At 35.0% G+C, this 11185-nt stretch overlaps 2 protein-coding genes across 2 annotated transcripts in view; one reads left to right on the forward strand and one right to left on the reverse strand.

The window, feature by feature from the left end:
* Positions 1-364: 364 nt before the first annotated feature.
* Positions 365-3808, reverse strand: LOC108693345 (RING finger and SPRY domain-containing protein 1-like). Its single transcript, XM_018202238.1, has 12 exons — positions 3467-3808; positions 2977-3206; positions 2584-2912; positions 2342-2507; positions 2057-2239; positions 1919-1985; positions 1701-1841; positions 1496-1611; positions 1280-1423; positions 970-1187; positions 616-876; positions 365-530 (listed from the first exon to the last, which is right to left on the reverse strand). The coding sequence occupies exons 3-12, from the start codon at positions 2802-2804 to the stop codon at positions 443-445; spliced, it is 1605 nt and encodes a 534-aa protein (XP_018057727.1). The 5' UTR covers positions 2805-2912; positions 2977-3206; positions 3467-3808; the 3' UTR covers positions 365-442.
* An 815-nt stretch (positions 3809-4623) lies between these two features.
* Positions 4624-11185, forward strand: part of LOC108693316 (E3 ubiquitin-protein ligase MYCBP2-like) — an 8586-nt gene continuing 2024 nt past the window's right edge. Inside the window, exons 1-10 of the mRNA XM_018202197.1 lie at positions 4624-4718; positions 5306-5369; positions 5456-5695; positions 5885-6038; positions 6103-6305; positions 6387-6704; positions 6791-6958; positions 7037-7255; positions 7368-7569; positions 7643-11151. Coding sequence (XP_018057686.1) covers positions 4624-4718; positions 5306-5369; positions 5456-5695; positions 5885-6038; positions 6103-6305; positions 6387-6704; positions 6791-6958; positions 7037-7255; positions 7368-7569; positions 7643-11151 — 5172 coding nt within the window. The remainder of the gene's footprint in view (positions 4719-5305; positions 5370-5455; positions 5696-5884; positions 6039-6102; positions 6306-6386; positions 6705-6790; positions 6959-7036; positions 7256-7367; positions 7570-7642; positions 11152-11185) is intronic.

The following is an 11185-nucleotide window of genomic DNA, read 5'->3' on the forward strand; positions in this document are numbered from 1 at the left end:
AGCCATTTATAAATTATTTTAATTGTTTGAAGTTAATATTCATGAGAATTATGAAGCTATCATTTAAATCACAAAGTATCTTATTATAAATCTATATAGTAGAAAAAGTATAGAGAAATATGGAAAAGTTTCAAGAAGAATGTTTTGTCTTTGTAAAATACTTGTTTACGCAATATTTAATTTTTAAAATATAAACTTATTCAATCTTTGCAATGCACTATCACGGAATTCGTTTATCTATAACTAATTTGTAATTCTTTCTATTTATTAATGCTCTGTATTGCATAGAGAAAAATACTATGTGACACGTAATAATTGTATATATACGGCGTAAATAACTATCTATAATTATGATTATCTCGTGATATTTCATACATAAAAATTGTATAACAAAAAAGAAATAATGAAAGAATTCGTAAACGTTGATATGAAATGATCGATGTCATATGTTATCTGAGGCTACTTCTTCAATAGTAGCTCTACACATTGGGCATTCAATCAGTTGTTTTGAACACTTTTGGCAGAATCCTCTGTATAAGATAAATTAATTGTTATATATATTCTTATAAAAAATTGTTGTTTTATGAAACTCGAATTTAAATACAATTGTATTACCTATGATTGCATGGCAATAACCTCACAGATGCCCTCTGATCGAAACATAATGTACAGGAATCTTCTCTAACACTGAGCCTTCGCAATTGATCCAGATATATGTGTCTAGGAAGTACAATCTTATCTTCTGGTTTCAATGAAGCATAATCGTTAAATTTCTGAAATTCTCGATCAGTAGGTGGGTATTTAAAAGGTACATGTCCAAAATTAAATAGGCATTGTTGGAATGACATGAAACTAGCCGCTGCAAAGAATCCAGACCTAAAAATAATCATATCGTTAGATTATTAGAGGCTTTGTTTATATTTTGATATTCATGTGATAGAAAATCATTAAAAAAATATACATACATACCTTACTGTTTTAAATACTTGAATACATGGTTTAAGTGGTATACCATTGATAGAGAATACTATTTCTAGTTTGTTTAAATCCAATAAGCAACCCAAGATGTCACCAGATTTCCAACATGGTCTGTCATGAAATTTTTCACTTCGTGCATTATACCAAATCAGTCTGCGACAGCCATCGTAGGCCAAAGAAAATTCATCATCTCCTATACCATATCCCTCCTATTGAAACATGGCAATTTTTATGGAGTAATAATACTATATATATACAATAAGTTTATAAATAAAAAATATTCTCAAATATGGATATTTACATGATTTAAAAACGTGCTATCTTTTGTGGCCCATCCAATTTGCATAACTCCTGTAGTTATTATCAATGTTTCATAATACCATATTCCTGAATCTACTTGAAATGTACATCGTACACTTTCAAAGGAATATGCATCACATCGTGCCTAAAACATAACAATTTATTATCATTACAATATAATCTCCACTAGCAAGATATAGTACAACAGAATATCTACCTCCAAACCATCAGGTGATATTTTCAGGTACTCGCTTACATCTTTCGTATTTAACATTACATTAATACCAGTTACATCGACGGAGTCGTGGGAATATTTTCTACCTTCCATTAAGACTAAAAAAAAAGATTCGTAAAATACACCTTTTTTTTTACTTATTAAATTGAGCAGATAAATGCATTTAACGAAGTTATATCATATTTACATAAGTTATCTAAACACCACTGTGCACAAAAACCAACTTGTCGACGAACGTAATGTGTTTCTGTAACCCATTTTTCTAATTCTAATAACGGATTTTGTTTTTCTGCCATAAGACGTTTCTTAATTGTTACTTTATTTTCACCTGTTGTACATATAAACAATAATTAATTATAACAAAAAACACAAAAGATTTATATTAATGAAATATTTTTTTTTTACTTGTCTGTGCAAACTTCTCTAGTGCTATCAAAGAATATAACATTACATAAGGCTCAACATCTTTTCGCTAAAAAAAAATAAAATTATATTAAAAATTATTGAATATTAATACGTCTAAACATTAATTAAATAACATACTAGATTTGAAACTAGATAATCTAAAGTAGCATCAGATAATATTGCAATACTACTAGGACCAGCAAGTTTCTCTGCAATACAACCAAGCACTACGCATATATTACGTTGCTGTGTAGTTGTAATTTGTATTTGTCCAAGTTTTTGAGGCAATTGAAACATATGTGATAATCGTAGCACAGAATCCTACAAAACAAAATAAAAAGAGTTATCACTGCTGCTGCTCTTGTTTTTTTTTTTAGCAAATTAAGATGCTGGTAATAATAAGAATTAAAAATAAATTCCAACCTTTGAAGGCAAAGGGCAATCATCTAGTAACAATATTATAACTGAAGGACCCAATGGATTGTTCATTGGAATAACATTGACCATAGAACTAACTACTTGTATCCAACCATCTTCCTTGTCCGCAATAGCATTCAATTTTAACATTGCTGGTGGTGGTTCATGATCACTAAACATAAGCAATGCAAAAAAGCATAGTATAAGAAACCGATACGTATCATATATTACAATCATCAATTACTTACTTGTCTACCAGAGTATCAAGACTTCCAAGAGTCTCCAATACAAGTTTATCAATGTGTGACGATGTAGGAAATTTAAAGGAAGAAGATGCTGAATCGCTACACGAAACTATACTTATGTTTGGTTCCGGTATTATGGTATTCTGAGTTTCTGCATGATTGTTTCTGCCATATGTTTCAATATCATATATCCCTGGAGTATCTTTACACAAACAATTGCCCATTCCCACTAGTTTATTAGAATTCCTTTAGCGAGTTATTGTGCCTGTTTAGGTTACATTTACAGAACAGTGATACATCAATCGTACTATCAAATCTCGCATCTGACCAGGCTGAAAGTAGAACTTGAATGATAAATGCTTAACAAAGTATACATTTAAAAATCATGCCACTTACCAAAAAGATAATATCATGATAAGTCATATCCTTTTACCATGTGTTATAATGATAATATTATAAGCGTCTTTTAACTGCTTATCTGCATACATAACTCTAACATTACAATTTTATGATTAAATGCAAGTTAAACACAACGTTATTTCTCGGTTTAAGTTTTCTTCATTAAAACTTGCTTCTTTTAGCTGGTAGACTGTATTTAATCATAAATGCTCCCTTCGCTTTTTGATCTGTCACGATAAAGAATTAAAGAGATTAGATAAAAAATGACATGTTTTTTGTAAATCAATGTACAGATGTTTTCTCACAATTTTACGAAAAGATATAGATATGCGTGTCTCGATTTGAGAAATAATGGGATTGAGAAAATAAAATTTTTAGAATCGCAAAATAACGAGTTTCAGTATTGGATCGAAAGTATCATGAAATCGAATTGAGAAACGTCGCCTTTGAGGTTATGTGCTTGTTATTCCACAAATAGCGATTTTACCATGTAGCACAAAAAAGTGAGACATACGCGTCTTATCGCGTTTGATAATACTCTGTCGATCTCGCGTCACACAGTGGCAAGTACTTTCGGTTCATACTTTATAGATTTTACGAATGGCCCTCGTAATCTTGACGTGACACGTTATCGAATCGTACCGCAGCCGTACCCGTGCAGATTGTACCGTATCGCATTTTGTGTTCGAGACGCACGCGTACAGGATCACCGAAATTCCGAGAGATTCCGCGTAGATCGACAGCCTTTCAATGCCATTTCTCGTCGTAACGATTGTTCGTCAACGTCGATAAATAAGTTGATCTCGCGCACTGTGAAAAACGGCCGTCTTTTCTCATTCGAAGCGAACGAAAAGACGAGTCACTGACATAGTACGTATATATTATAATGTCGTGTATACGTGAAAGATTAAAATTTGCAAAAGCCGGTAGCTCGTGAACTTTAAATAAACTTTTGATTTCTCGCGAATAACAAAGCATTCAGAGCAATAAGTTTTATTGTATATCCTTCATTGTTTTCATCTGCGGTTATAATATTCTTATAAACAAAGGTTTGATGCATAAACATGTATGACGTAAATAATAAATATTTATAGAATTCTACGTGAGGGACGCGCTCTATTGTGAAATGTTTCTCTCGGTTTTGCTAAACATACGTGTGACGTATCCTCGTTCTCGTGTAGCAACTCGATGACATTTCACCGATTTCATGTCTATGAAATATCTATCCGTCGCGACGCAAACGGTTAAGCGGCGTTACAAAGTTCGCGCGGTTTCTCGCGTATTCGCTCGTTATCGCACGCGATAATTCCGTTCGACTATCGAAGTCGCGAGTACTCGCGGTCCGTTCTGACACTGTTCAAGACGAACTTAACGGCGGAACGGAGCGAAGATGTCCTGTTTTTGAATCTTGCGCTGGTTTGCACGCAAAGTAAATCATCGGGGCCGTGCAAGATATTCCGAGTCCGAGTCTCACGATCGTGCTCACCGTCATCATCGCGTTATCGCAGTACCCCTTTTTCTCTTTCCAGGATTCCCCGGGATACGTAACGTTATCACATGAGGAAGACGACCAGCGAGTGTCAACGATCAATAGCGATACGAAAATGACTTGGTGACTCATATGCTCGGAGTTTTGCGCGAATCATGGTGTCCGGGGACAACGAGAGGCTGCTACCTGAGCCTGAGAGTTACGCCAAGTGTTTTTACGATCTCTTCAAGAACATCGCCGAGGCGCAGAGGTATGACGACAGTGTGACGTATAACCTCTCCCACGATTTGTTTACCTGACGCCGTCGTAGATGACTTTGCCGCCAATCGGTTTTTTTTACCACTCGATCACTTGACGTTTCCGTGAAATTGTGCAATTTGGCCGAAAGAAGAAATTTTTAATTGACACGGCGGCGTTAATTAAATTCGCTCGCGTTTGTAAACGTAGAACGTAACCTCAAATTTCTTATTTATTAAAGAATAATTTGTTTGTCTATTCCTTTTTATTTCTTATCCGAACCTTTTTTATGACTTATTAATTTTGTTAAAGATACAGTAGGAAGTAGTAGTAGTTCTTATTTATCTAAATAATAAAATAATAAAATATTTAGTCACAGAATAATTCTCATTTAAATCTTTTTACAAATGGAATAATAAACAGAAATATTTTTTGTGATTCTTCGATTATTATAATTTAATTATATATTTATTTATAATAAAACAATTTTATTATAATTTTATTATAAAATAAAATTGTGTATGCAGTACTGTAAAAAATACATTTTATGTTCATTTTATGTATGTCAATTTAAATAAAAAACTTAATTAAATTTTCTAGGAATAAGGGAGAATGGAGAAAGTGTAAAAAAAATAAAACTCTTCGCAAACGAGATAAGAAAAAGGTACCGGAAATTAATAATTCTCTTGTTTCTTGTAATTTCTAAGATAAAACATATGATATTTTTTATATACATTATATGCATTATAGATTGATTTAAATGGAGAATTAAATTATAATAATCCACCAGAGATAGAAACATCTTATAATGCCTCAGCATTTGCTGTGTTTGCTAGCGTGAGAAATGCTATTTTAGAAAAGCATGCAAAACTGTCAACTGAAATTTATAGAGCATCCAATTGTAGCTCTCCACCACCAGACCTTAGTGACACTATAGATACAGAAAGCGATGATGAAGATAGAATATCGACTATACAAAATTTACCAAAGGTAAAAGCAACTTAAAAAATTCATGAATTTCTATATAATGTAATTTATTTATTAATTGTTTTCATATCGTTGTGATATTCATTTGTTAAAAGTTTTTGTATGTTGTAATTTTTCTTTTTCTTTAATATATATAAGTAATATAATTTATTTGTGATATACATACAGCTATAAATAATTTTTTAAATAAAGATTGTAGGTATTGGTTTAAGAAGTGTTTTTACATTAATGCGAGAGAGCAGAACAATCGATCCAATTTTATGTACAAAAGCACTGTCGGCTTTATTGGACGTTTTACAAGGGCAATTACCAGAAGGCCTCAAATCTGAACCAGATGACGTCATTGGTTTGTATTTTTAAATTATTGATCTTTTTAATTGACAAGTTTCTCATAATTTATCTTTTTTCAGATCCATTATTTGATCTGTTACTGGATCTTGCAACTTCTCATGGTCCTGAGTCAGCCGCTGCCAATGATGGCAGTCACTTGACAGCTGTTGCTTGTGCTTGTTTATTGAGTCTTGTAGTAGTCAGAGGAGATACTGGACGACTGTTGGCAGCAATAGCGGCTCTGCTTATGTCTCCTAGAGCATTAGCAATACAAAATATTCAGGTATCTTATCGCCGATAAATATATTTGTTGCATAATAAAAAAATGATGTATATTTTAATATTATATATTTTAATTTTTTAGATGCCATGTGTGTTAACGTCTCTGCAGAGAAGTGTTCATGCTGTATTGTTAGGCAAACTCATGAGACCAGATTGGATTACATATGGCGTTCCTAAATGTTCCAAGATATATACCTCTATGCTTAAGTTACCAAATGAGATGAACAATATGGTATTGAATGAACGTAGTTTTGTAAGTGATGGAAAGTATTTATATCTGCATACATCTCGTGGTTTACTAAAAATTGGAAGTGGCCACAATGGTACAATATGGGGACATATATACATACATAAAGCAGATTTTTATCCGACGGAAATAGGGTGGCTCGGTTATGCTAATGTTAGTTGCACGTAAATATTTATGAGTGCATTATTTAATATGTAATAAATACTTGACTTATATGTAATAAAACTTTTACTTTACAGAATTCATTATATTTTAAATGTGCACCTAGAAAACAGAGTGAGTTATTAATTATTGATGCAGAAACGCTTATAGTAACAGGAATTGCTGTGTTAGAAGGAAAAGATTGGTCATCCTCTGTCATGTTCTCCGATGGCGAAAATTTAGGAATGATAACTGCTGGCAAAGATGTAATTAATGTAATTGTATATCTAAATATTGTTGTATTATTTGATATATTCATTCATTTTTTTATCTTCTCTCAACAGGAAGGTTTCGTAGTACGTACGATAAATACACTGAGTAATCCTGTGACAGTTGCCTCTGAATTACCATTAAAATTGGCAAGAAAATGCGTAGATATATTTGGTTATGCAACATTTGATGAAGAACAAGCAATACATATTTTAAATCCGGGATACGACGATGAAATTGCAATGGTTACAGCAGGAAAGGAATTTGGCTTACTTAAAACAGTGTCTGGTAAAGTACGTATTATGTGAGAGCTATTTCAAGCAGTTATTATGATCACTTAATATTTTTATATATAAATATTTAACACAATAACAATATAAATATTTAATTAAAAATTTTTTATAGTTGTTATATAGCGGAAAAGGAACTTGCTTAGGCATGAAGAGCAATACCAGGCCTAATAGATGGTTGGAACTTACCTATGGTAAAGGTCCAAGGATTACACATTTTGCAGCAGGTCATGATGGTCAACATGTCGTTATGGTAATGGAAGATGGTTCTGTACTATTTGCTGGCACTGCTAGACGTGGGGAAGATGGAGATAGTAGTAAGTTTACTATGGATTACAGTAATATTGTAATTTATAACAAGACTGCTGCAACTATTTCTTTTATTTTAAGATAAAGCTCGTAGGCAACCAAAACCAGTAAAACCAAAGAAAATGGCAAAAGTGGAAGGTCAATTTATTGTGGATGTTGCTTGTAATAATGGATCTACTGCTTTAGTCACAAAAGATGGTTCTCTATTAATGTTTGGTAAAGATACGCTACATAGTGATCCAGTGACAGGATTAGTTACCGATTTAAGGGACATATGTATAATTCGCGTATCATTAGGAAAGGCTCATGCCGCCGCGTTGACTAATAAAGGACATCTATATACATTCGGTATAAATAATAAGGGACAGTGTGGTCGTGATTCTACAACAGTGCATACTGTGAATAAAGAAATGTCGGTAGTTGCAATGGAAATGGGTACAGGAGAAGATGAGTTAATAATAGCCGAAGAGGAGAGTGTAGATCCTGCGGAAGATTGGGAAGAAACGAGAGGGATGTGTCCTCCAGGGCAACATCAATGGAGGCATCGCGTTTGTATGGTTTGCACGATATGCAGAGAATGTACCGGATATAGCATATCATGTCTGAGTAGTATACGTCCCGATCGGAATCCCGGTCAAGAATGTGGATGTGGCGAAGGAGACAGTGGATGTGCGGAATGTGGATGCTGTCGTACATGCGCAAGAAAGAGTTGCAGCAACGGCATATCAGGTTCCAATTTTCGAGAATATCTGCAAAGACGATTGGGTGAGATAAAGCAACGGCAAAGAAGCAAAGCAGGACCGAGTGCTGTTAAGTATGGAGTAAAAATCAAGAGCATGAACAATCAGCGTGCAGCTGGCCCCAGTATCGTGCAAAAGGGATTTCCAGAAAAAGTGGCATTGGGATTAGGAGTTAATCTCGCAGTAGAGGAAGGTGTCGGTGGTAGCGATGTAGAACGAGGCGATGCGGCGAGAATTGCCAGTATATCACCAGCCAGAGTTCCTATTCCTAGCGACAGTCCTGTGATCCAAGTGTCCTGTGGTTTGCATCATACAGTGTTACTTTTGCAAAATGGAGAAGTATATACATTCGGTAGTAACATATATGGTCAATTAGGTGTTGGAGATTTGGTAGCACATGCAGGACCGATTCAAGTTAAATTGCCGACTATTGCTATTCAAGTCGCTGCTGGTAGTAATCATACTATTATACTCACATCAAAAGGCGAAGTTTACACATTTGGTGCATACCAAAAGGGACAACTCGGTATGAATTGGTGGAACGGTCAGAATGAATCTACAAACACTACTCAAGCGAATCGTCGTACTGACCGTTCTCAACCATGGCACAGCTTTCCAAATGTAGTACCAAATATTGGTCCTCGGTGGGGTAGACGAGCAACGTGGATTGGTGCCGCTGGAGATCAAACCTATGTTAAAATAGACGAAATAAATTCAATTAGTTTGACAAGAAGTACTGTTATGGCGAATAAAAATTGTATTATCTTAATACCCCATCAGAATGAGCACGCAAATTCTTTTAAGAGTCTCGTGATAAGCAAACGCGACGGAACATGTAATAGTTACAGTGGTGTGGATCAAGTTGATTTCAGCAATTGCGCAGCATGCTTGGATCCTTTATACAACGTTATTTGGACCTTCAATTCAGCGAATAATGAAATAAGCTTGTACAACATAATATCAACTGAAGCTAGAGCTATACCTGGTTTAGAAGCTTCTATACTCAATCCAGGTTTAGCGCTTCCGGTTGTTTCATCTTGTTTTTTAACACGTTCTCAAGCCGCGATGCATTTATTAGCTTGTTTGGATACATTAACGCAAGCTCAAGATGAAAACTTATTGATAGTTGAAGAAAGTGAATGTAATCAATCGATGCATAGCAAAGTTTACAGTCGTGAAGATTATGCTACTGTTAGCAGATTTGAAAGCCATGGAGGAGGATGGGGTTATTCAGCTCATTCGATCGAAGCAATTAGATTTATGCCTGACACGGACATTATATTGGGAGGCTATGGTTTGTTTGGTGGTCGAGGTGAATATACTGCGAAGATTAAACTATTTGATGTCGGGATTGATGGTGGAGACCAAGAGAACGATGGCGAACTTCTCGCAGAGACAGAAGAGATTCCGTACGAATGTGGTCCAAGACAGAAATATTCAATATTATTTGATGAACCTATATCATTGCAAGCAAACAGATGGTACGTAGCATGGGCTAAAGTTGGTGGACCTTCCAGCGATTGCGGTTCTGGCGGACAAGGAATGGTCACAGCAGAAGATCAAGTCATGTTTTATTTTAAGTCTTCTAAAAGATCTAACAATGGCACTGATGTTAACGCCGGACAAATTCCACAATTATTATATCGTATTGTCACACCTGAAAATCAGACACCAAATAGGCAGAGAGACCAAATTGAACCTGTCTATGTTCTGAAGAGAGAATTCAGTAGGACTGTCACAAAGGAATGCTTCCAATCCTTGATATCTCTCCTTCAATGGAGTTGGAACACATTGAAAGCAACACTGGCCGATATGGCCGTTCATATCGCATCATCGACTCACGCGATGCTCGAAATGGAACGATTGGTGTACATAAGCAAAGCCAGTTTAAGACTGCTTAGAACATATACCAATGAAATCTATCCCAATTATGTTATTAAAAAGACTCCTCCCGAATCGGTGCGTTTGGCGGAATGTATAGGTGAAGTGCGAGCATTATTGCGTCAAATTTTATCTGATTCTTTACCGATTACTCTGAAAAGTAAAGGAAAGACACGATCTAATAAAAGTTCTAGTAGTACTTTGGGGAATAAAATGACAAACAGCATATTAGACGAATGTCACAAAACGTTTGTAGCTTGTTATCATGCATTTTATCCTACCGCATATCTTAAATGGACTTCCTTATGTGAGTTGTTATCGGATATCGATAAAGAACAAGGTATGACCTCAAAGGATCGTCTTCTTTCGTCTGTACTGGCTTCTTTGTGCAATTCGGCGATACGACTTAGATGTACGTTTCCAATCTTAAGCAACATCATGGACAACAGTGACAGCATAAAACGGCAGCTTAGCCCATCTGACAATGCCGGTCTACTTATGATGAATTCAACAGAAAGTCATCAGTATCCGATTTTAGTTGAACAAATCAGTTACAAATCTCAAGTAGAAAGTTCTGGCAAGGAGATTTTGAATTGGTCATTCCGCGAAGTACTTGATAGATTACTGGATCTGATACTAATACCAGTCAAAAGAAGTCTTTGTAGAGAAAAGACTCAGTCTCTGCCAGAATTGGTTCTTCATTGCTGTTATTTATTAGCGCGAGTTATCGCCGAATTGGCGGCACAATCGAGCGGAAATGAAGATGAATTGCAAGCAGCTTGCGGTAGACTCATGTATACAACACCTTCAAGATTTACGAGAACAAATCAGTCAAGATCATGGAATACGGGTAATGGTTCTCCAGATGCTATTTGCTTTTCCGTCGATAGACCAGGCATTCTTATAGCGGGTGTTGGTATCTATGGAGGTGCAGGAGTATATGATTATGAATTGGAATTGTTAGATGATGTAAGTAATTTTATACATATATATATATATATAT

The sequence above is a fragment of the Atta colombica genome, unplaced genomic scaffold (genome assembly GCF_001594045.1).
Source record: "Atta colombica isolate Treedump-2 unplaced genomic scaffold, Acol1.0 scaffold9, whole genome shotgun sequence".
Lineage (NCBI taxonomy): Eukaryota > Metazoa > Arthropoda > Insecta > Hymenoptera > Formicidae > Atta > Atta colombica.

Excerpts from the sequence above, each read along its gene's own strand:
- LOC108693345 (XM_018202238.1), bottom strand. The coding sequence starts at position 2,804 with ATGGGCAATTGTTTGTGTAAAGATACTCCAGGGATATATGATATTGAA. Across the intron at positions 2,240-2,341 it reads ATTGCCCTTTGCCTTCAAAG|GATTCTGTGCTACGATTATC; the intron begins GTTGGAATTTAT and ends TTTGTTTTGTAG. Across the intron at positions 531-615 it reads TTATTGCCATGCAATCATAG|AGGATTCTGCCAAAAGTGTT; the intron begins GTAATACAATTG and ends TATCTTATACAG.